Source organism: Rhea pennata, chromosome 1 (genome assembly GCF_028389875.1).
Source record: "Rhea pennata isolate bPtePen1 chromosome 1, bPtePen1.pri, whole genome shotgun sequence".
In the NCBI taxonomy this organism is placed as follows: Eukaryota; Metazoa; Chordata; class Aves; order Rheiformes; family Rheidae; genus Rhea; species Rhea pennata.
The window spans coordinates 16,108,787-16,134,019 of record NC_084663.1 but is presented as its reverse complement, the minus strand read 5'-3'; the positions used below and the strand labels follow the sequence as shown (position 1 = coordinate 16,134,019).

At 36.4% G+C, this 25,233-nt stretch overlaps 1 protein-coding gene across 5 annotated transcripts in view; it reads left to right on the top strand.

The window, feature by feature from the left end:
- The window catches only part of LRRK2 (leucine rich repeat kinase 2), a 71,650-nt gene that overhangs the window by 8,523 nt on the left and 37,894 nt on the right, over positions 1 to 25,233 (top strand). For all 5 annotated transcript variants that reach the window (XR_009959250.1, XM_062582438.1, XM_062582429.1 and 2 more), the window contains exons 4-20: positions 406 to 494; positions 1,986 to 2,120; positions 3,788 to 3,922; positions 7,326 to 7,457; positions 10,507 to 10,626; positions 11,467 to 11,591; positions 12,173 to 12,252; positions 13,699 to 13,805; positions 15,706 to 15,835; positions 16,811 to 16,935; positions 18,606 to 18,739; positions 20,425 to 20,569; positions 20,882 to 21,021; positions 22,357 to 22,485; positions 22,644 to 22,814; positions 24,554 to 24,809; positions 25,026 to 25,214. Coding sequence is in view for 4 of the 5 variants with exons in the window: in XM_062582438.1 (XP_062438422.1) it covers positions 406 to 494; positions 1,986 to 2,120; positions 3,788 to 3,922; positions 7,326 to 7,457; positions 10,507 to 10,626; positions 11,467 to 11,591; positions 12,173 to 12,252; positions 13,699 to 13,805; positions 15,706 to 15,835; positions 16,811 to 16,935; positions 18,606 to 18,739; positions 20,425 to 20,569; positions 20,882 to 21,021; positions 22,357 to 22,485; positions 22,644 to 22,814; positions 24,554 to 24,809; positions 25,026 to 25,214 (2,342 nt within the window). In the remaining variant the exon portion in view is untranslated. The remainder of the gene's footprint in view (positions 1 to 405; positions 495 to 1,985; positions 2,121 to 3,787; positions 3,923 to 7,325; positions 7,458 to 10,506; positions 10,627 to 11,466; positions 11,592 to 12,172; positions 12,253 to 13,698; positions 13,806 to 15,705; positions 15,836 to 16,810; positions 16,936 to 18,605; positions 18,740 to 20,424; positions 20,570 to 20,881; positions 21,022 to 22,356; positions 22,486 to 22,643; positions 22,815 to 24,553; positions 24,810 to 25,025; positions 25,215 to 25,233) is intronic.

Here is a 25,233-nt window from a genome sequence, read left to right as displayed (position 1 = left end):
CTGCATTCAGCTGGTGTCAGCTGAAAGCTACACTGTCGCTTTCTCTGTACAGTAGTTCCATCCTGAATGAGACTTGCCTCCTTTAGAATTAAATATAGATGTATATATAATTAAAAGTTAAGTAAAAGTAAGATTGATAAATTATACATCACTATTTTTATGAAGTATAAAAATTGTTAAAATACCAGAAGATATTTAATTAGTAAATTGAAAAAACACAGTCTGAAAAAGTTTGAGAAAATGAATGGAGAGTAAGAACAAAAATGAGTTTAAAAAATTGTTGCTGATTTCTTTAAATATTTCTATTTTTTAATTAAATGTATGATAAAATTTTATAAATATAATCATTTCTTTAGCCACAATACCTTTTCCTTTTTCTTTTTTCTTTTTTTTTTTTAATTTTAGTCAGATTCTTAAAATGCTTACAATCCACAAAGGAAATGCAAATCTCTCAGCAATAGGACTGAAAGCATTAAATCTACTCCTTGTGTCAGGTATGGTGTATTTTACCTTCCTCTTTTGTCTAAACTTTTAAAACACAGAATTGTCATGTGAAGTGTGTGATTGTATATATTGGACCAGATCTTTTTCTCTCTTTTACTCTGTAAGGTCATTTGAACTTGTATACAAAAGTCAAAACAGGATTGTTTTACACCTCTTTTACCCAGGTAGAAATGATTCCTCAAACTGCAAGGCTGTGAAGAACATGACCCATTATTTATGCCGACTTGTTATTAACATAGACACAATTACTTGCTCCATAGTTAAATAAAATAAGTAAGGCTTTATTTTTTATTATTAAAGTGTAAACTTGGTGACATTCTGACTTGCTACTTTTACTCATGGCTAGTATTTCTGAAAACAGTAAATTCTCTCTGCCATATATCTGTTATTCTGCTCTGCAGAGAGCAGATCTTACCAGGTGCTGAGAATGTTTTGCATGGTACTGAGTTTCTTGATCTTCTGTTGAAATTAAAGAGAGTTGCTAAAGGAAACATTCTGATAGTTTGATTCTAGCTAGCATATGATATTGCAATATATTACTCTTTAATTAGGAATGTGTTCCATTGACTCTAACAGTCTTTGGAATCAGCCTTATCTGCAAGCTTCGGGGTAGATTCGACCTTAGGCAGTCAAAGCTAAGCTGTCTGTCCAAGCTTCTGCTGCAGGCAGTAAAGTGAGACAGTAACTTTCAGAGGATGATTCATGATATTTATTTGCCTATTTTATGATAAGATTGATTACCTCTTGAATCAACTTTCCTCTCTTTCAGCTGTAGAGATCTTAGAGGACTAGCTTAGACTGTATTCCTAACTTTATCAGTTGAAGCTGGATAATACAGGTCTCGTAAGGCATTGCACTGTGTATCAATAATGTGTGTATCAATAATAGCAAAATATACTATTAGTGAGTGACCGTAAGCAGCAGCTTCTTTCTTTTCATTGTCAGGCATCGTAAGGGTCCTAAGCTGTTGACTGGATATTCCATAATAGTTTATTCCTGAGTGCTGTTGTTCTTCACAGTAACTGATTAACCACACTCAAACTCTCATTTCCGATATCTTAAGAAAAATATTTGAAATTGTACTTTATCAGAACCCTCCTAAGTATTCTTTATTTTGTCTGTCTATTAACTTTAATTATAGTCTATTAGCTCCAGTCTTTAGTTGGAGCTAAAAGGCCAATGCAGGATGATAGCAGCATAGAAGATCCTCTCTTAAAAAAAGAAGAAAAAAAATCAGTTGCAGCTGAAATGCTGGAGCAGGTATTATGAATATTATATGCTGTTGATATAAATTTGAAAAATTGTCATGAATGACAATGAAATTTTCTAGACTATGCATGCTTTGATAATAATTTTTTAAAGACAGTAATAAATTTTAAAGATAGTATTAAAGAATTTAGAATCCTAATGGTTAAGTACGGTGTTTCACTATAAATGTTGAGAACAAATCCCTGCAACACGTAATCTCTTCTTCTATTCAGATGTAATTGCTTTCCTGCTCTTGGAGGACGAGGTGGATGTGTTTTCCTTGGTATTTCATGCCATGCAGACCTTCCCTAAAAATGAGGAGATCCAGCAACATGGATGTAAAGCATTACACAAGCTTTTTGAGAAAGGTATTTGTATTTTGTGGTTATTCAGTCAGAAAAATACGTAGGTTGGAAGGGGATTGCAGATGCCTAACTGCAAAGAATGAATACTTTACATTGTAAATTCTGTTTTGTATATCTCAGTCTTCAAATAAGTTGGCATAAAATAGGTTTTCCTAGACATATCATAAATTATCTAAATTAGAACAATGAATATTTTTTAAAAATGAAGATGTACCTGCATGTCTGTCTCCAGAGTTAACCAGAAATATGAGATTCAAAGTTAGTCAATGATGCTGGAGTAGAGTAGTAACATTTGATTTTAGTTGTTGAAAAAAAAAAAGGTGGTTGTGTACAGACTAGTAAATTTTAGTATGGCCGCTAAGGTGTACGCAAGTCTCAGACCAACCAAAACTTTCTCACTTTAGAAAAATGTATGATTCAGCTTTTGATCCTGACACTGTTGAAACATACAAGTATGTAACTGTACAATATTCCTGTGTTTCTTCTGAAGAATGAAGTCACCATATTTTGAATTTCTGGAGGATTTACAGGAACTGTGTGAGTGATGGGCAGAAATCCTGTTATAGCAGCCTTGCTTTGCATTGGAGTTTCTTGTTTCAAAATAAATATTGAGAGGTTCTAGCACTCCCACCAAGCCAGCTGTCCTCCTTTGCTTCAAAGATAACCTCCAATTCATCAGATTTATTCTGTCTGGCACCATTTTATTCTGCTTCTTTTCTAAGTCTTTCTCACACCCATCTGTGCCTGGAATCATCTTCTGCTTTGCTTCCCCCATTCCACTCTTCCTTAATGCTTCTGTCCTGCTGTATTTTCTCTTCAGTCTCCATGAGGGTGTGAGCTTCTTAAATTTTCTGTGCATGCTTTTTACAGATGCGTAGACTGTTCAGGATACAGGCCTGCACACCTACCTTCTTCTTGATGGTCATGCTATTGTAACAAGTTCCTAGGCACCACCTGGTGATTTTTTCCTGACTCTAAGACACCTTCTCAGATAAACATGAATGTTTACCTAGCCTTATTGTGATCTAGATTCAGGAAATGATTCTACTCAAAAAAAAAAAAAAGATTGAAAGATTGGGGCTCCTTTTTAATTTGGATCATTTCCCTTATCTGGTTCACTGCACGGCCACACAGTTATGACAGCCCAAATGACAGGGAACAGAGATGAAAAAATATTAAGGCATTATTACAGTAAATGTAAAATTTTATTAAAGCATGACTGTAGTCTTTATGGAAAGAACTCCATATAGAAAGAAACTGAAAAATGAAATAATATCATAAAATATACAGAACAGAATTCCATCAAGTTGTTTTTGCTTTATGCTTAGCCTATCTTTCATTTATACACCATCTTAATGGGGAATATCTGATACTCATTCTGTGAAGAAGACCAAATTACATCTTTTTAAGTATTGATTCACAAGGAAGCATTTAAAAGTCAGAATGGCTACATAAAACATAGGGTAGAGAAAGGCTTCTATAGAGTAACTCAGTTTTTAAGAAAGAGTCTTAACTGTGGAAGGAGATACATATAGATAGTACTTTACTTTCTGTGAAATGGAAAATAAATATAAGGAGACTTTATGAAATCAATTGTGTTTTCTTAGATTGTACCAGAATATGCATTATTTCCTCAAAGCATGCTGTATCTCTCTTGTTTTTCAATTTAGTTCCAGAAGAGCAGCTGACTGAATTTATTGAAAGCAAAGATCATATGATCATATTGAAAATATTTAAAGAATTTCCAGAGAAAGAAGAGGTGATTCTTCCTGCACTTCATTCATTGCATTCCTTAGCTGGTCCATGTAAGTCTGTTATTGGAAGTCATTTTCAGTTATTCGCTTCCCATAGCTTGCATCAGCTTACTCAGTCTGTGATTTCTTTCTATATTAATGAAAAAAATTCCAAGCCTCTCTAAAGATAAGATGTAGGCAGTGCTGCAACTTTTTGACAAAGGGAGCACCCTTGCAATAAGATTGGTTGTGAGTTACAGACAAATCACCTGCCTGTTTTCTTTGGGAAATACTGATTTGTAATTTTTTGTGGGAAATTTTTATATTCTGCCATTCTAGTGAGGATGAAATCTGTCATAAGAAACAGAGAGAGAGACTTTCTTCTGCCTCAAAGTATTATGTGACTAAGATCTTCATGATGGTTAGAGGTCAAAGTACAAGTCCTTGCTCTGCTTTTTGGAGTTCTTTTACTTGAAAAAGGCTAGAAAAGAGGTTAAGGCAGACATTGTTGGCAGAGGCTATCCACAAGGGGAAAACAGACCATGCAAATCCGATGGCCAGGGCTATAAAAAGGTGTCTGTACTCAAGACACCTCTCCCTGTCTCCCTGTTCTTCATTATGTCTCGCTCTCTGATAACAGTGGTCTGGGCAAAATCAGATCTTGAGATATGCCCTTGATGATCTGTGCCTATTTGTTGATTTGCTGTGTAATCTTGTTGACATAAAGGCATCTGTTGTCAGCTTCTTCCAGGTAGTCACAATTTCAGCAAGCAGAATCCTGCTCTCCTTCTCTTCTGTGAGATACATACTGTTGTTACACTCTTGGCAGAAGCGAATCCTCACACAGCCTGGCTCATACATTCTGTCAGCTCCATAGGAACTGTTCTGGCTCAGTTCATGCCACAAAACAAGAACTGAACTGCAATTTCCTACTTTGCATCAGACTCAAAACTTTTTTTTCAGTTTCTCTTTCTGAAACTTCCAGCTGTTCCAGTTTGTGTTAAACAAGTAATCCTCAAGCCAGAAGTAAATTGACCTTAGCCCAGACGTTGCTGCCATTTTCTAAGGAAAAGGATGCTATATTTTAAATTCTTTTTTCAAAAGGTAGTTACTAATAAAATATGTAACAACTCCAAGAAGAGGACACAACAAAGACTTGTCAGTATTTATATCCAAAGTAGGAATTTGTTTGGGAGTTAGTACTCTCGTTTCTGTATGGAAGATTGAAAATAGAGAAGCAAAGATAGCTTTTGTTTTTGTTTGGGGGCAGTTTTAGCTCAGTTGGTGCTGCTAATGCCAAGGTCACGGGTTGAATCCCCGTACAGACTATGCTGAGGGATGGACTAGATTATCTCCGGAGGTCCCTTCCAACCTTACCATTCTGTGGTATCTATGATAGCTTGTGCATGAATGTGCAAAGGTAGGCTAGCCTTGTCAGTGTTTATATGCTTGCTCTGGCCATCTCACAATACGCATAGGAAAATTTATTTCTTTAAAGCCACCATGGGGAAGTCATTCACTGTAAGTTCGCACTGTAGCTTATCCAATAGTAAAGCCTTTGTCTAGCCATATCCTGAAGTGCTTATTTCTTTTCCAGATGAGGCACACCGAGGATTTATACCTCAATATGTCTTCTTTCACTAAGACATACCTAGGCTTTATTCTAGCTTGTATGTCATGAGAAACTTGAAGGGTGAGAGTTTATCTCTATGCAGTACAAGAGTACTTTTTAAATCTGAGAAGTTTTGATGGAATAAGAAAATTGTTTGCTGCCTAGCTGTCCTTCAGAGGCCATGGGTGGGTGGTGAGTCATCTAATGTTAGCTATCTAAGCGGTTAATCCTACACAGTCAGCCAGGATTCTTCTGTATTTGGTGGGCAGAAACAGGTACCTCCAGAGGAAATTTCACCTTACTCTAAGAGAAGGTGGGATGAATCACCACATGGAGCACTCAGATTCTTGATTAGTTTGAGAGCTGAGAAGACCAGCTTTTGGTGATTAAGAATAAGAGACCCCCATTGCATCTCCTTTTCATTAACTAGTCCTAGGAGATGGTGGCCCCCTACAAACCTAACACTGTTCAGTTCCTGCAGAATTTAAGCATACACTTAATTGTTCTCTCTGTAGTAAACTATTTTAGTGTCTTCTGAATGTTTGAATATGTTTATAATTATCACTGTGAAGTGATAACCTACTGTGAATTGATGCAAAATTGTTTTATGAAACATACCTTTAAAGTAAAAGATGTTTTTCATTTGAGAATGATATTAACAAATCAGTGACATCCTAAAGCACTGGAATTGATTAACAAACAGAATGCTTCAGATATCCTTCTCACTCAGAACTAACTTTTTCAACTTACTGGGTATCATTATTTTTATTTAGTCTTCAGAGGTATATTGCTTTGAAGATCTTATGCTGCTTTAAAAGGACTAATTAGTTTTAATAATACAGTTGTGACTGTTCCCCTTGCTTTGTATACGGAAAAGCCAAGCTGTTGAAAAGGCAGTTAAGAAAGTTTGTAGCAAAGATCAGAATAGATCTCAGATAGCAATCCTGACTCCCTTGGAGACTCCATTCATTCATTGGGGCCAGGATTTTTCCAATATGAACTTTGGTTCATATTTTGTATCATACCCTGGGATGGTATACTACAAGATTAAGATAGTTTTATTTACTGTGTTTTTAACTACCATGATGCTATTTTGTCTTAAATTACTATATTCAGGGTCTCTGAGCTCAGTGGGAGATGATGCATTCTCTCTTTTTACTAATCCATGTGAATATTTTGTTGGCTTCTGTATTTAGCCTGCATAGTGAGAGGTAAATACAGAATCCATAATGACTTGCAGAATACTGCAGGAGCATTAAATGAATATTTCTATACCCTCATTATACAATAGGCATATGGCAAAACTAATTTGAGGCAGAAGGGTAACTTGCTAACTTGTTCCCTCAAAAAGTAAGAAAACTCAGAGAAGCAAATGTAGTTAAAACAAATAAATGCAAGTCAGAATGTCTAGTTTTTTTGTTAGCTGTATGCCCCGGGAATATTACAGAGATACTTGATTTACCGAAGTATTACTGGAATACTTGAAATACTTACTTGATCACAGTGATGTTAGAAACACTATTTATAAGACTGAATTAGTATTTGTAAAATTCTTCATTCACCTTTAAGAAAGACATTACATAAGAATGGTTTGTGGGAAGGCTTATGTTACATGGCATGCTGTAGAGTGGAACAAATCCATAAATGTTAGTACAAACTATGAACTTGATGAGTTATTTCCATCTATTGGTAGTCATGAATGTCTTCTGTGGCAGTACTGAGAAAAAAATGTCAAAGGTAAAACTGAAACACAGGTCCATCAAACATTTCTACATAAATGTATTTAAAGAAATCATATATTAGAACCCAATCACCATGTATTTTTTTCTCAGTAGCGGTTTTTGTTACTATTTCTTTTTTTAGCCAGCAATGTTGAAGTGCTCATGTCTGGAAATGTTCGTTGCTACAATGTTATAGTGGAAATGATGAAAAATTTCCCCAATAGTGAAACAGTTCAGGAAGTGAGTTGCTGTTTGTTGCAGAAACTTACATTGGGTAAGTTCACAAAGTTGTTTATACTTTGCTTGCTTTAACTGTATAGAAGTTAGAACTACTGGCAACAAGTTACTGGCAACAAGAGAATTACTATTCCAGAGCAACAAGAGAATTATTTTTCCAGTTAATTGTCAGTGAAGTATACAGCTTCATGTTTCTAATGATATAAATGTATTGAGGTAACACTTGGCCAAATTGACTTGAAATACTTTTGTGTGAAGCAGTAATACCAATGGTAGAAGCTGCCATAAAAGCCTAGAGTGAAAAAAAAAAGAAAAAGAAAAGCAGACAAAAGAAGCACAAGATTAGAATGGGATCGATCAATCTGCAAAGCTTACTTTCTACGGTTACTATAGAATGGGAGAAAATTCGTTCTGGGATTTCTTTTCTGAAGTGATAATGCTGCATGTGTGAGAAACAATTGGTACTCCAGAATTATCTGGGAGGTGATGTTCTCCAAGACCCTGTTCTTTCTCCTTGTGATACATTTACCTTCAAAGACCTACATTGCATTCTTACCCACCTACGATGCTTGTCATGGGCCCCTTGTGCTGTAGCAATGAAAGAAGCACTGGTTCCTGGACTTCCCTTTACTTGGGAAAAGGACTTTGGCTGTCTGGGATGACATGGGCTAGCATCGTATCGATAGAAATGATGGCAATGTCGAATATGACTTTGTTGTGCCTCTTCCCAACTCTGTGCTGTCTCTTTCTGCTGTAAGATGATGACCTGGCCAGTTGCCAAGGACCACATTAAAGGAAGTGCAGACAACAATAAATATGCTTCTTTCCCTGCTGCACACAAAAAGGTGGTAATTAGCAGCCAGAACAGCCTACACTACATGGCAAGTTCTTCCTCAGGAAATCCACCAAAGCCTGGAACTTCCTGGCTCCTGTAGATGGTGGCCCAAAGCAGTTGCAGATTCTGGGACCGGTGCATGACTCTCCTTGATCGAATCTGTCCCATCCTGTCACCATCTGTTTCCCTTCTTCATGCAAATACTGTAGAGGACACAAATCAAACTTGAGTGCAGCCCAGAGCAACTTCCTGTTTGCCTTGAGAAAGCCAAATAAATATTTCAAGAAATTGTGGCTGCTGAGGTGGTTTGCAGCTTTTTGGCAAGAGGTGATATTAACCATGAATGGTCTCAAAAACAGGGTCAACTGAAGATAGACAGGGCTACCAAGCACTTATGGGGACACAGCAACTCTGCTGACATGCCTCGATCTTGCCCAGGTGCATACCAGCCTGGTTTCATGGCCTCAGTCAGACTGGACAGTGAAACATGCATTTGTCATACATGCTTACTTACCTGTAAACACTAGTGGCCATATAGCAGCCGTAATACCTGTTTCTTCTTATAGCATAACAGATGCCCTTCCGTTTGATAAAGAACTTCAGAAGGGGTATGGGAATAGGAGAGAGACTGTGTAGTCCCTCTTAAGGAGGGGTATGGGAAGAAGAGAGACTGTGTACGCTGTCCACAGCACCACACAGACAGGGAAATGGGTGTGAAATGCTCTGTCAATCGTATGAGTGGAATAGTCGGGAAGATTTCCATGTAGCTGATGTGGCTTCTCAAATTATTCTGATAACCACTGTCTTCCTAAACCTGAGTTAACAAGCAGTGAAATGGTAAAGTCAGCATCTGCTAGTGTGTAGATGCTAGCCATGTATTCTTGCTAATCTGGTAATGACTATCCTAGATTTGACTATCAGCAGAATTTTAACTGACTGATACCTGTTTCACCAGCCACATGCCCAGCAAAATTACTCATCACGTAGCTTAAGAATCTTAATTTATGTGAGATAAGTAATATGTTTACACAAACATATAATTTCCAACGAAATACAGCAAGAAACAGTGATGCTGCTAACACTACCACTCTACTACAGGGCAAGGAGAAAAATACAGTCTCCAGTTGCATTCATAATGATGTCAAGGCCAAGATTTTACACAAATGATGAATCTGTAAAGGACTTGCCGTAAAGCATGTTCTTAAGTGCTCTGTTGATTTGGGCTAGTAAGACTAAATTGTTAAACACTGGGAGAGGTACTTACCTCCAATGAAAGATCTAGACATTCAGTGTAGTCAGCACCTGTAAGGCTCAAGACCAGATCTGGAGGAAATAAATGAGAATAGCTTTTCTCATGCATGAAATTGTATTTTTTTGCCTAGTTTGTATTTGGTGCCTAAATATAGTCGATTTTAGACTGCTTAATTTCTCACCTTATCTAAAGGGTTTGAGAAACACTGATCCAGATATTAATTTGACCTTCCATGTTGCTAATGTGATTCTCACTTCTACTCATTAAGAATTACAAAAAATGAATATCAAAATAGAAAACATAGCTATCAAGCTATATTTTACAAAGTTAGTACTGCTGTATTATTTTATGCATGACGATTGTTTTCACCACAAATGGGGAAGTTATTTTCATTTGTTTACTTTTTGCAATATTGCTTATATTCAACCTACAATATAAAATACTGCAGAGGCTATGGTAAAAACTGTGCTTTAAATAGATTCATCATCAAAAGGTAATTCTTTATACTGTTCCGAAATGTATTTACTCCATATTTATAGTGACGGCCTTGATCTAATTAGTGAAGAGCACAAAACTAAAGGGCAAAACAGGATTAAACCACTTCCTTGATAGGATCAGTCAAATTTCTACAGGAATTCAAGATCAGAACTCCATTTACTTCCTGGCAGGAAATCTGCAAATGATACATTGACTGTATCTTTGTTATTTTGATGGTGAACACTTCATTTTGTACTAAACCTCCGTCTTCTGTACCATCTTCTCCAGGGTGCTTTTGCATGTATTAGGAAAAAAAAAAACCCATAAAATTTAGATCCCAAGTTTGTTTTTCCTTGATCTCTTTTTTCCACAAATAGATATTGTTCGACCATGTAATAACAAGTCTAATATCTACTACAGATAAAGTTAGTGTCTTGTGTGCTCAGAAATTTATGTGTAAGATAAATGTATAAAGGTCGAGATATATGTTTATATTCGTTTAATATTTTCATCTATTTTCAGGAAATTTTTTCAATATTCTAGTATTGCATAAGGTTCCAGAAGTCATTGTGAAGGCTGTTAAAACATATTCTGAAAATGCGAAGTTACAGGCTGCAGCTCTCACTTGTTTAGCTCTTCTCAGTGAGTAAATTCCTTCCTAAATGCATTGACAAATTGCATTATGAATAAATGGACAGATTTATATTTTCATACTGGTGATTTTCTACATTCTTACCATTTGTTGTTTTACTGTGACATACTTTTGCTCATACCACATACCCTACATCAACTTCACAGTGTTCAGAGCTGCTGCATTATACTGATGGATCCTAACAAAGCAACCTGTTTGTTTGTAGGCAAATAGTGAATAATCCCTCCTTAATATAGTATCTCTAGAGATAGCAATGCTAGTTTCATGCTGGGATTGCTGTTTATGATGGTACTCATTGTGCTGTGGCAGTTTTTAGCAATTGCAAAGCAATGCTTGTGTTTGAATTCTGTAATCAACTTTAAGGTTTAAACTTTTCCTTGTATACCCTCCAGGCACTATTTTGAAAGAAAAGTTAGTTAACTAGTGGCAAAAAGCTGAAGACCTGGTTGTCTTAGAGTCTGGGTAGTTGTTTCAGGCTGAAGTCAGTAAAAATGTTATGTAAAACTCCAAAAAATAGCAGATACTAGAAAGTGGCATACGTTCTGGTAAACTTAGGTAACATGTTAGTGTTGATACCTTATTTTTTTCTTAAGTGCTGAAAATCACAACTATGAAATGATTTCTTCTGAATTACTGCACTTCTTGGCACTAAATATTTTTCTCCTAGCAACTTCAAAGTTGCTCAGATCCACACCCCATTTACTTTGGAAAAGTCTTCAGCTGACTTACGCACATAGGCAGTGTGATCACCTCCATGACTAGGGAAAGGTTGAATCATAAGTGTTTTATGTTCACATTAAGAACTTATTGTAAATATTTTGTATTTCAAGCTGAAACAATATTCCTAAATCGAGACTTAGAGGAAAAAAAAGAAGAGGAGGACGAAGAAAAATTATGCTGGTTGGAAGCCTGTTACAAAGCGTTAGAACAGCATCGAAAAAACACTGATGTACTGGTAAGAATTTCTCAGTGGATATAGAAAGACTACATTGTATGTTAAAAAATGTTTAGCAACATAATTTTCTCTCAAATGTCTTCATACAGACAAGGATGGATTAGATTTAGGATCAATATTTGTCATTCCCACATTTATTCACCTTCACTGGTTTCAGTTACTCCTCTGGATCAAATGTACTTAGCTAGTTGAAACTTATTACCTGTAACTTTAGCCATCTAAAAGCTTGTTGTCTATTCATATTTCTCTATAGAGCAGCAAAACACAGGCCCATCCACAGAAGAATTAATCTCAGCCTAGAATAGGTATCAAAATGAAAATCAAATAATGAGAATGTGGCACATACTCATAACTCAGGCCTATCACAGATATAATGAGTAAGATACACTGCAGCTCATTCTATTCCTGCACGAAGCAACTTGAGTAATTGTGATGGAACCAGTATTTTGAATCTGTTTTGACTTTTGTACCTTTGCAATGGACTGAAAAACAGTGAAATTATTTAAAGCTTTTAAAAATATTTTTGATATTCTGAAGAAATATTTTCTTAATCTTTTTGTTTTCTCTTGTTTTAAAATTAGGAGGCTGCATGTTGGGCTTTGAAAAATCTGTTTCTATATCAATGCAACCTTCATGAGAAGATTGGAGATGGAGATAACCAGTCAGTATTAATATCCTGAACTATATTTTTTAGATATGAGAAAAAAATGGAAGCCTATTATTAGGCCATATGGAGTCTCATGTTTCAATTATTTTTATTTTTCTTTCTTCTTTTCTGATACGTCAAGAAGGGCATGGCCATCAACCACACTTACAAAAGTATCTTCTGTGAAAAGCATTCTAACCTTGACTGAGACAAAATTCTGAGTATTTTAATATGGAGTCAGGACACAGTCTAATAGGTACAGTTCACAAAGAGTTTCCTCTTCAGTTTCAACAAAGATAGGATGTAAAGAGTAGGGAAAATAGTGAAGATTAAGACATCAGGCAGGATGTACGGAAAAGTAATGCTCATTTCCCCACAAATCATAGAAACAGTAAGGTTGGAAGGGACTTCTGGAGATTGTCTAGTCCGATGCCCCTGTTCAAGCAGGGTCACCTAGAGCATGTTAGACAGGGTTGCATCCAGGTGGGCCTTGAATATCTCCAGAGAGGGAGACTCCACAACCTCTCCGGGCAACCTGTGCCAGTGCTCCGTCACTCTCCCAGGGAAGAAATTCCCCCTCACGGTCAGGCGGAACTTCCTGTGGTTCAGTTTGTGCCCATCGCCTCTTGTCCTGTCACATGGGACAACTGACAAGAGTTTGTCCCCGTCCCCTTGACACCCTCCCTTCAGGTACTTGTACACATTGATCAGATCCCCCCTCAGTCTTCTCTTCCCCAGGCTGAAGAGGCCCAGCTCTCGCAGCCGTTCCTCATAGGGCAGGTGCTCCAGCCCTCTGATCATCTTTGTACCCCTATGCTTGACTCTCTCCAGTAGCTCCACGTCTCCCTTGTACTGGGGAGCCCAGAACTGGACACAGTACTCGAGATGAGGCCTTCCCAGGGCTGAGTAGAGGGGCAGGATCACCTTCCTCAACCTGCTGGCAACACTCTTCGTAATGCACCCCAGGAGACCATTGGCCTTTCTGGCCTCAAGGGCACATTGCTGGCTCATAGTCAACTTGTCATCCACCAGCACTCCCAGGTCCTTCTCTGCAGAGCTGCTTTCCAGCACGTCAGCCCCCAGCTTGTACTGGTGGCAGGATATAGTAGGAGGAGTGCTGCCTCATCAGGGAGAACATAGACATGAATAAAACAGAATTTCATTTCACTTGAATTCTTTCTCAGAGCTTAATAAGTCTGTTCTGTATGCTTTTCTGAATCTCAAGTCATCAGGAGGTGTAATTCCAAGAAGACTGAGAGCAGGCTAATACACATTGTTTATAAAGGTCTTTCTGTCAGGTTGTGCCTTGGCAAAATGCTAGAAGCGAAGTACAATCATCTGAAAATTTAATTATGTTGCTTATTTAATTATGTTAGTACCTTTTTAGGAAACTGAACTACAGGTGTGAAGTAACTGCCATCGTACAGTCACTGTGCAGTGATTTGTTTCTCTTTATGAAAGGTTCCCAATAGACAGGGAAGTGATGCTGTCCATGCTGATGCATTCCTCTTCAAAAGAAGTGTTTCAAGCAGCTGCTGGTACCTTAGCAATTTTGTCACAACAAAATGGTAAGAGAATTTAATTATTTTCGTTTTCCAATTCAGCAGAAAGTTATTGTTGTGATATTAGAGACTATTAAAAGTGTGCTGTTGTGTGAGCACAGTGTTCCCTATGGTTAAAATATTATGCAGTTGTATTTAATAGGAAGTCTGTTCCATGCTCAGAAAAAGGTATTGTTAGCAAGTAGCAAAGAAAGTATCTGGAAGTAAAGAGCTCTTTGCCAGCTCATGTGTCGCAATTGCTATTTTTTGAAGCAGGAGACGTGGAAAGAGTGTTCTCTTTGTACGCTTGTTTAAATATTTATCACTATGTTTGAATTTCATTAAGAGCACAATTTGTTGAAACTCTCATGAGTGAGGATTACGGCCTGCCAAATATTACTTTCTTGCTTAATATCAGAGATTTGAGCAGTCCTGTTGGCTTCAGTGTATCAAATCATGTAGAAAGTTAAGCATGTGCATAACAGTTTTTGAGATTGCTTTAGTCCTGATTGTATCCCTAACCTGGTTTCCTAACTTTTTTCAATTTGCAGACCCCCCCCCCCAAAGTTTTTCAGTGGAGATGTGGACCCTTGTGTAGACTATTTAAACCTACTGGCAGTTGATTTTCTTTTCTTAAATACCCTTCCCAGAGCCCTTTGAAATGGTTATGGACCTCAAGTGGTTTGTAGACTGCAAATTGGAAACCACTGGCTAGATAGGAAGATAAAGACTAGCAGTTAAATACCATTCTTTAGGTGAGAAAGCATTATTTTATCACTAGGTTACTGAGCCATCCAAATACATAAAATGAAACGATGAAGACTTTCTTTACAGTTATTTTTGAGGAAAAAAAATGTACCTATATGGAGAAATAGATCTCATAAACGTATACATAGTGTAACAATATAATATTCCATGTGCTTTTATAACGAAGTTTGGATTGACCACTAGTGAATGTAAGGAGTGGCATTTCAAAAAGAAACAGACAAGTGGACCTTGATGCCCATTGGAAATTCAGAGCAAATTTTTATTTTGTCTTTTTTTTTTTTCCTTTTTTTAATAAATTTTTTTAATCCTTTTTGTTTTAATAAATGTTTTTACACCAGAAACAATAGACATAAATAAACATAGTAAAACCCTCTGGCACAATATAGTATTGCCTGAATAGCCATTTGAGATGAATGTACTGAACTGGGAATAACAGGAATTGGTGGTAGTTACCATAATAACATAGAATATTTACACTCTGAACTCTGTTGGTTATAGTTATAGCTATAACACATGCTACTATTTGGGTATTTGAATTTAAACAAAATGGGTTAACAAATTAAATAGATTAGATTAATATCATCTGGTCATATGAGGCATCTGACCATATGAGGAAGATAATATTTACTTTCATTTTTGAAGCCTTATTTTGAAAGATAGCAGGTTTTTGAAAGTTACGAAGTTCTACCTATCCTACATGATAATAGAGTGCAATTCAGGAAAAAAATACAAGAATAAAATGTTTTTTAAAATGAAAGAGAGCAGTACATTCTCCTTCCTTTAAGTTAACTTTGTGTAAATAAAAACAGTAGATGAGTTTGAACGTATTAGACACTTTAGAATTTTTAATGATTTAGGTTACAAACTATACTATACAAACACAAGTCAGCTTCTGCTGAAACCTTTTCCCGTTCTAATATATGCTTTCATAACGTGTATGTTTGGTGAAAAAAGAATCAAAAAATAGAAAATAAATTAGTAGTTATGGTTTTTTTTTTTTTTTTTTGAGAACAAAGGTAAAATGAAAAACTAGAGCAAATTTTTGTTTTGGCCAATGTTTTTGATGTGTGTGTGTATGTGTGTGTGTGTGTGTGTATACATATGTATATTTATACATACATACTGTAGCTTAAATGATGCTTGTTATTTTGTGTTGTAGAGAATATTAGGAAAACACTTTTGGCTAAAGGAATACACATGAATGTTTTGGACATAATGAGGAAATATCCTCATTCTCCTGAGGTGGCTGAAAGTGCCTGCGGAATACTGAATCATGTTTTTGAAGGAAGGTAATACACACATAAAAATATGACTTCTTTCAAAGTGAAAGTATGTGAGATTTAGTGCTGTAATCAATTACATTTAAATTATTGACCGTTCCACTTAAGTTAAAATTGACCCCAAGCTGATGGCCCTGTTCAAGCCACTGAATTTTGTAAGCCCAGATGGATACGGGCAGGAAGCTCTGTGTTCTGCCCTTTGTGATTCTTGCACAATGAAATTTGAATAGACCGTTTAGCCCCTCCTGTTAACTGCATTAATTCCGTTTAGAGCTAAGCAATTTCCCCCAGTATTAGTGCCTGTTGTTAGAAAAACATTGTGTTACTATTACTTTTGTATTGGCTTTTCAAATATTCTAGCAAATTAATGGAGAACTAACTTGTGACTTGTAAATGTCAATATACAGGCTGGAAATGTGATTCCAAATGTCTTGCCAAGTTTCATTAGCCTTTTCCATAAGACCTGTGTGTATGGTAAGCTACCTGTGAAAAAATGACAGACTCAGATTTAGTCACAGAAATTTTTATGAATAATATTATATTATAATGAAGAAATTCTCAAAGCTTCCATAGACATTCACAAGAATAATAAGTATTATAAAATGAAAGAAGAATATTACCCTAACAGTAAATTACTTTGGCCACTAATTTCTAGGAAAACTAATTACATTGAGCTACATTATATTAGCTTCTTTCTTTTTCTTCAAGATTAGAACCATATGTTATTTTTTTAGATTGAATTGAAGGTTTACTTCTCAGTGATATAGAATGGAGATGATGACATATACTGCACTGATGGAAGGGCATTAAAATAAAATATTTGCTATGAAGAGGAAAATTACCATAGCTTAATTTACATTTCATAGCTAAAATCAAATTTGCAGTGTTCTAAAGGGCTATCACACAGTGCTTATTGAGGAAGCAAACACATAAAAAAAATTACAAATGCATTCTTTTTATTTGTTTTATAAATAATATTTTCAGTATCCCTCATCTGGATATAATGACAGTAGCTGCATCAGAAGTTGTAAAAGCCATGAAGAAACATGAAAAATCACTCTCTGTACAGCTAGAAGCACTTCGAGTCCTTTTACACTTTATGATGCCTGGTAAGTCACCTGAAAACATAATTGGTGTTTACACCAGTCATTCACTAAATCGGAGAACATAATTTGATAGCTGGGTTTTAGTCTTTCTTATCTAGTCAGACAATCTTTTGTGATACTTCAGAAAATGAACTCAAGTTTTGTATTTAACACAGAGCTTCTATAACTCCTTAAGAACATACAGGATGGAGGAAAACTTCTGAGGCATTGAAGGAAATAGACCAAAATTATCACTGCTGATAATCCCTTGATTCTATCAGTGATGATTTAGTTCCATTGCTGCTAAGGAATCCAGGAAGTCTATGTAAAATCTTTGGTGAGATAGCGTACCTTCAACATAAACTTAAGTGAGAGCAAATAGTGATAGTGATTACTCCATCAGCATGATTGTACTGCAAAGTGCAATTGTTTTAATGCTGTCTCTCAGAAGGAACATCAGAATTGGACCTCTTGACACCAAAAAATACAGACATTAATTCAAAGATACAAAATAGAGTATTTTCCAGAGCAAAAAAGAGCCCAGACCAGCTAGTTTAGGAAATCCTTTTCCAAAAAAAGAAATTAATATTTAAAGGAAATCTACAGTGGGAAAAAATGTATTCTGTTTTCTTTTATGCCATTAATGGAGTTTGGGAAAAGCTTTAACTCTTCTTTATCAATTTACTGCTGTATATGTTGCTTTTCCCTAGTGTTTTCTTAAAGATCTTAAGTGTGAGAGTATAGACGTGAGGGTATTACATTTTTTTCAGAACAACTTTTTGTAAATGTCTGTTAGGAGTTTTAAATGAATAATTACAGAACTTAAAACTTTGAAACCAGTAACTTGGCTAATATGCAGAATAATTTCAAGTTGTCTGTTTCCTTCTGTTTTTTGAGTTATAATCAGACTACTTTCCAATTCTTTCAATAAACAAGAGAAATAAGACTTCATGTATATATTTTAACATTTACATAAGGATTTTTTGCCAAGATCCTAGGTGTGTGGTCCTTCTACAGAATAATGAAACAAAAACTACAAAATATATGTTGGAATTTGAAGGTTTAATTAGAGAGTAAACTCTGAGCAAAATAGTAATCAAATTGAATACTGACATGACTTTTAAAGGATTTCTCTATACTACTATCTGTAGTGCCACTTGCCTGCAAGTGCTGATAGCTACAAGAAAGTTAAATCTCAAAGACCATTCTGTGTTCTTTTGTGTGTACTTACCTTACTTACCTTCCTCTTATGTCGTTTGTGGTTAAAAGCTGTCCTCTGATGTGCTGCCAAGGGAAAAAGGGCACTTACTTTATGGCTCCTTTACAGTGTCTCCTTTTCAGAAGGAAGGGGCATTCTAAAGTTCCTGCTAAGAGGTAGCAGGAACACCAAGAAAACCCTGTAGCTCAAGAAAGTAGTTTATTGCAGCGTACCTTTGGCATGATTATACATTTCCACAGTAAGCAGTGAGCAAACATATGGTGAAATCACCCTTTCAAATGCAATAATGCACACCAGTGTAAACCTGGAGGAACACTAGTCTGTTACTACAATGTTTTGAAAATGTCCTAAGATGAGAAATAAGCCTTCTGAGTCATTTATAAAAACCTATGTGTCAATTTGATTATAATACTGGGTTAATAGTGAGAATACTAAATCTGCTGTTCCTGAGGAAGCTTGTTTTTCACTGTTTCAGGTACAAAGAATGAACACCAGAATGGTTCTTCCAGAGATATGGGAGATGCTGCCTTTGCACTTACATTAAAAGTTATTAAAAGCCAATGTTTGCTGGAGGGAGCTCACGCATTGGTGCTTGATGCTTTGAACAGGGTACAGTTAAAACTTTATCCTAATAAATGTTGTCATTATTTTACATTTGCAGTAATTTATAACTTCCCCAGTGATTTGACTGTTGATTTTGTAGAATTAGTCTTATTTGAACCCTCCAGTTTCATTTATTATTTGGGATTTCTTTTCTTTCTTTCTGCTTTCTGCTGGAGTATATTAGATCATCTTTCATACAGTGATTCTAGAGGATAGTTATAAAAGCAGTGCTGAGTTTTTTCAAGCATATAACATATTTTTGATTTTTTTTAATGGACTAATTTATACAAGAAAGATATCCTCATAGCTGGCCTTCATGCATATGTGTGTGTTTGCTTTCAATAAAACAATGTTTCTCAGTTGTTTCCGTTCCTTGAACCGCTCAATTCCGTATGATTTTCCAGCCACTGGCAAACAGAGTGGTCGTAGTGCCTTGAGGGGAGTCTGAAAAGTGAAGGGCATCTCTTTCAGTAGGCCTAACATAGTGAGAAAGTGCTGGGTGCCTTGCACAGCAAATTAACCTTAAATCCTAACGATAGGAAGTATTTAACTTCAGACAAATCCCACTGCTACAAGGATTACGACCTTTACATGACCACAACTGAAGTGGATGTGATAATTCATAATTTTTAGCAGTCTCTCAACCACTAAAATTTTAGATTTTGCCAAAAAATTGCCAAAAATCTAAAATTTGGCAAACATTTTCAGTTGAGGAAAATTATGTCTCTCTCACAATTATTATAAAAGTTAGAGCAAATAATGTATTTGCAAAATAGTGCTCATCTGTCTGTAGGACATTTCTTGATTCAGAGATACAGGAATATGTTGACAGGGGAGGCAAGATGTTGTTTAACTTCAGCCTGCATTACAGTCTTTAGTATTTTGTGACCATTTTGATTGCTTTTTCTGATCTGGCTTGTTCTTTTGTGGGGTACTACAAAATCAAGCAGAAGGACAACAAATAAACATGCTTCAATGAGAAACAAGGGAAGGGATAAGGAGAGAGATGGGCATGACTTCACTGAAATGTTGTTGCAACTTTGCCAAATGCTGTGACACCCACATCCCCTTTTCAGATTTAGACCTCATCTAGGTTTTCTCCATCTAGAAATGGATAAAATTAGGGAAAATAGTCACAAATAAGTTATTGAATTGCTATAAGAAATACGTTAAAAAATCTTGGGAAAGAGAGCTCAGTAGGTGTGCTCTTTCTGCCTCTCCACCAAAGGCATACCTCACTGCCCATATGAGGCTGGCTCCTGAGGTGGTGAAGGGGAGGCTTTTTCAGTAGTCACTGTGGTTTTGAGCCACTCATCTCAGACTTCAAAGAACTCCATTTTTGTTCAATTTCTTTAAGCAGAGACAAAATGCATTTTTTTACTTTCTTTATTCTGGCAAAATGATGTAAACTTGTAAATGATTTTAACAAAGCTTTAAGAAAAACAAAATCATGCTATCTGGTAGAACACTAGCTAGGGAATATGTCAAGATCAAATATGAAAATCTGGGGAGGTTATGAGCAACAGAAACTGAAAATTGAAAAGGAACCTGTATGAAATTGTAATTATTGTGATTTATTGTCACATAAGCTGTAATTTCACATACTTCAGGAACAACAAACACACAACTTTCCTGTTGTGATTGTAGCAGAACAGCTTGTTGATCTGATTTTATATTGATTTCTCTGTTAGTTCATTGGAAACCCCAGCATTCAGAAGTGTGGATTGAAACTACTTACTTCTGTAGCTGAGTGCAGTGGTGCACTAGAAATTTTAACCCAGCGAGGAGCTACTGACACTGTGCTTCACACCCTACAGATGTATCCAGATGAACAAGGTGCAGAAGATACCCTGTTACTTGAATGTGAATGATGTGAATGTGAATGATAATGGGAGGGTCTGATTCACCGCAGGAGCTGTACTTGCCTGTCCCACTCTTCAGTCCTGGATGTGCTATAGGTTACACAGCCGAAAGAGGCTGCAGGACTGCGTAGTCCCTAGATTCAGCCACTTTGTTGTTATGTCTGGCCCTTAAGTGGCTTATGCAAATAACTTTCTAGAATATTAGCAGTATAAACTCGGTTTATGTGTTTATGCCACTCAGAATATTGGAATAATCAATGCTGTTGATCTTTCTTTTTTCTTTTAGACATACAATGTTTGGGTTTGAGTCTTCTAGGCTCTTTGATTACAAGAAAGAATTTGTGTATTGCAACTATGCATGTTCTGTCAGCGGTTCTGGTTTCCACTCTACGACGATTTAAAGAGGTCACTGAAATCCAGATGCACGTATGTGTTATTTCTTGGTACAAAGATGAAAGTGAAAGAAGGCAATACTTTGGAAAATTATCTTAATGTATTTGAAGTGTAGTTCTTTGAATTACTTGTTTCTGATCTTATTACAAGATTGCTATAAGCCTTTAAAGTAGAATCAATAGGGTTGTAGTAGAGGTGGGTTTCTTGGAGGCATATGTTCAGTCCAGAGTACATAAGCTATAGGTTTGAGTGTTTATCTAAGACTTCTGAGATCTGCAAACTATAACAAATTTCCCAATCACAATCTATCATTCACTTAATCTATAATCATTTTGTGGTAACCATCATTATAGTTTTGATATCCTTTTGTAAAAAGTAATAAAAAGTATCTTACTTCCCAGCTCTGTCAGCAGCAATGAGCTTAATGTTACACCTGAGATTAAAAAATTTAGAGAGATATAAATATGTAAGTATGCGAAGGTTGTATTTGAGAAGGATATTACTGGAATACTATGTCAGAGGGAAGGATTTTGCATCTGCTTTTGAATGTGTAAGGGTAGTTCTCCTAAGTCATGTTCTGTTTCCTCTGCTTCCAGAGCTTTCCCCATTTGTTGCCAGTTTAATTTTTTTTAGTGAGATCAGCTGCTTGTGAGAGTTCCAGTACTTCTCTTTCGGGCCATTCTGGAGATATCACAATATAGTCTTCCTTCTTTACTTCTGTTTCCCCACACACACCCCAACACTTTCAAGTTTAACTTAGCAACCAGTGTAGAGATAGATCAAAATAATGTGCAGGAATAAGGAAGTTACGTAACGGCATTTAGACTGAATCAGATTTGGACAAAGAGTTACGTAATTTACCCAGATCATTACCTTCTGGGCAAATTTAATTGTAGAATCACAGGATACTATTGCCTTTCTTATTAGTTTCTAGATGTACTCTTTCAGTTTTTCATTTAGCCTTGTCAAGCAACGTACTGGGATTGGGGGATGCATCTTCATCCTTAGGAGGAGATTGTTCCTTCTGTACATTATCAGGAAATCACAAGCGTGTGTGTCACTGCCAGGCAGGATGTAGCCAGATACTACTGTGCACAATTTGGCTTTTCAAAATGTCATTTAATGTCTGCATAAGTGGGTCAGTGAAAAAAGCGTGAAGCTACAGCCTTGTAAACACAGAAACACCAGGTGTTCCTGCCTTCTGTTCCGATCCTCTCCAATTTGTGAATTATTGTGTGTTTAAAAGCCAGACAAAAAAAATTAAGAGCATATTTTTGGTTGAAATCTGATTTTGTTGCGTGACTTGTTTCAAAATGACATTTTTAACAGTGTACTTACTGCTCTTATGTCTTTTTATTGTGATTGTAGGGATTTCATACAATTTTGTCAATCCTTGGTTTGTCACCTTGTTTTGCAAAGCTGCTGGTACATGAATCATTTGACACAGTCATTTTTTACCAGATGTCTATGTGTTTCACAAATCAGCGAAATCGACAGGTATGGTACATGAATCATTTGACACAGTCATTTTCTACCAGATGTCTATGTGTTTCACTAATCAGCGAAATCAACAGGTATCTTCTCTCTTTTGACTGTCCATATCTGAAAAATTATGATGCTTTTTTAATCCTAACTTTGTTTGTCTTTCCATTTAGTTTCAAGGCCTGTGTTGTAAATGCTTTGCTAAAATAGCTGAGAATGATGATTTAAAAAATACGATGCTGGAAAAAGCATGTAACGAATACAACAGCGTTATGGCTGAATGCTTACTCTTGCTGGGAGCTGATATTAATAAGAAGACAAAGACAAACTCTTTGATCTGTCAGGTAGTGTATGAAAACATATGTAGTTGTATTGCTTTAAAACTGCTTTTGGGTTCCTTTCTGTTTTTGCATCTACCGGTATATGTCAGGACACAGGCAGCAATTGCTAGTGCAGCCAGTGTCGTGAGTGTTGTTAACTGTTGCTGCTCCTGATGAGTTGAGGCCCAGATGGCATCCATTGAAATACCCTTCATTTTGTATCGAGGCTCACAGAAGTCTCGTCACTCTAGAATATGCCTGCACAGTTCTGATGCGAGTTCATTTTAAAGTCCATGCTTTCTGACTGTTTGGACTGTGCATGTGCAAACCCAAGGTCAGTCTGGTATTAACTTAGCCTTAGTTTTGGAGTATTTGTGAGGAATCAAGCTTGAGCCAAATTTTTCCAAACTCCCAGTCATTCAGTTTGAACAAATCAGGTATAGAGGGTGTCAAGCCCATTAGAGCCCAGTCCAGGAACTGATACTCTGAATTCAGCTCTTCCCAAGCACTGTGAGGCCAAAGTACAGACCATCAGGCAGCACTGTGGAGAAATAGGTTTCAGTGGGCTTACTCCCACTCTTAAACTCTGTCTTAGACCCATATTGAGGGCTTTGCCTAAAATTTCCTGCCCTTGAATGGCAGCTCTTCTATTTTGTGTAGCACTTCAGGATCACTACAGTCATAGGTTTTTGCATTAATTTAACTGTTCTGGTTGGAGTTGTGACTTTCTATCAATATAGCTAAAGAAATATAAAATCTTAGATTGACTGTGGTTGCACTGTCAGGAAAGAGCCGTATGCGGATAGTGGCCATATCCAGAGCTTGAGTATTTGAAATGCGTTCGTTTCTAAACTAAGTCTATGGGTAAACACCCCATCTGGATTCAGCTATGCCAACAGATGAGGCTGTTACTCACACCTGCGTCTAAGTGCTCCCTGCTAAATGTGACTGCATTTATGGTTTGTGTGATCACTGCTTAATTCTGCTTCAGTGTCAAAAGTTAAAATGCTGTGTCCGAGATAACCCTAGCAGTATTGCCTGAAGTGAATTAGAAAGTGTTCCCATAAAGAGTTCTGCCAGCACAACTGTTTGAGTGAAAAAGCACAGCTGGATCTGGCACAGACCACCCATCCACGGGGTCTGAGAGAGGCAAATCAGAGTTAGGGAATCACAGTAGAGATATCAAAGTAACTGATAGTATTTCTAAAAAATATTTCTAATATTCACAATCAACATTGCTATCTGTAGCAATATAAGTTGAGAGACTGGAAGGGATAGAGCTGACTGAACCCAAATAAACCAGTGGACCTGGCAGCTTCCTAGTTTGAGGCAAGGGGTTGTAAGTCTCACCATTACTGTGCTTTCATCTGATACCAAAATACCATAACAACCAAGTTTGTTTTGTCTATTAAACTGATATGAGGGTGCTATAGACACTATGCGTTAATCAAAATACACACATTACTCTTCATTTTGGCTGAATAGCTGTGTGCATTCATGGCAGAAATTACAAATACATATCTGAGGTATTTGCCATATTTTCGTCAAAGACTTTGGAAAGTGGAAGTTGGTATTCAAATCCCTTAGGCAGGTATACACCTGCCTAAGGTGTAACCCCTAACTGAAGTTAGGGGTTTGTGTAATTGAAAAGTAGCCATGATCTTAAAAATACAATGAATGTGAATTTGAGTTGAATTTCTTACCGCAATCTAAGCTATTGTTCAGGTTCCTCACATAATTTTTTAATTGTTTTTCTATTTTAGGTTTGTGAGAAAGGAAATAATCCTAAATTGGTAGAATTGCTATTAGCCAATGGTGCTCGAGAGCAGGATGTTCGATGTGCTTTAACCATCAGTATAAAGAAAGGAGATAGCCAAATCATCAGCTTGCTCTTAAAGAAGCTTAGCCTTGATGTAGCCAACAGCAGTATATGTCTTGGAGGATTTGGTATTGGAAGACTTGAACCTTCCTGGCTCATTCCTTTGTTCCCAGAAAAACTTACTCCTTTAAGAAAACAAAGTGAGTATACATAGAATTCGCTACACTAAATGTGTAAATAATTCTTGATGGTGTTATATTAGTGTTTTAGGTGAAGATCTTCACTGAGGATCTCTTCTAGTGCTCGGTTGTTGAATGACTGTAAAACCTTGAAAATAAAATCAATCAGGTATTTCTGTTATTGTTTTTAATGAGATATGAATTTCTTTGAGAATATATTATTTTCTTGATTTCTAGATGCAGGTTCTGCACTGGCAAGAATGGTACTAAGATACCAAATGAAGAATATTTCAGAGGATAAATCAAGACTCTACTCTGATTTGAACTTCTCTGAAGATGGAATGGATAAAAACTATGACTGGAATTTAATTTCTGACCCATTAGTGGACAGTGTTTTCCCTTTAAATGATGATATTGATAGTGAAGGTAATTGTTTTCTTGTAAT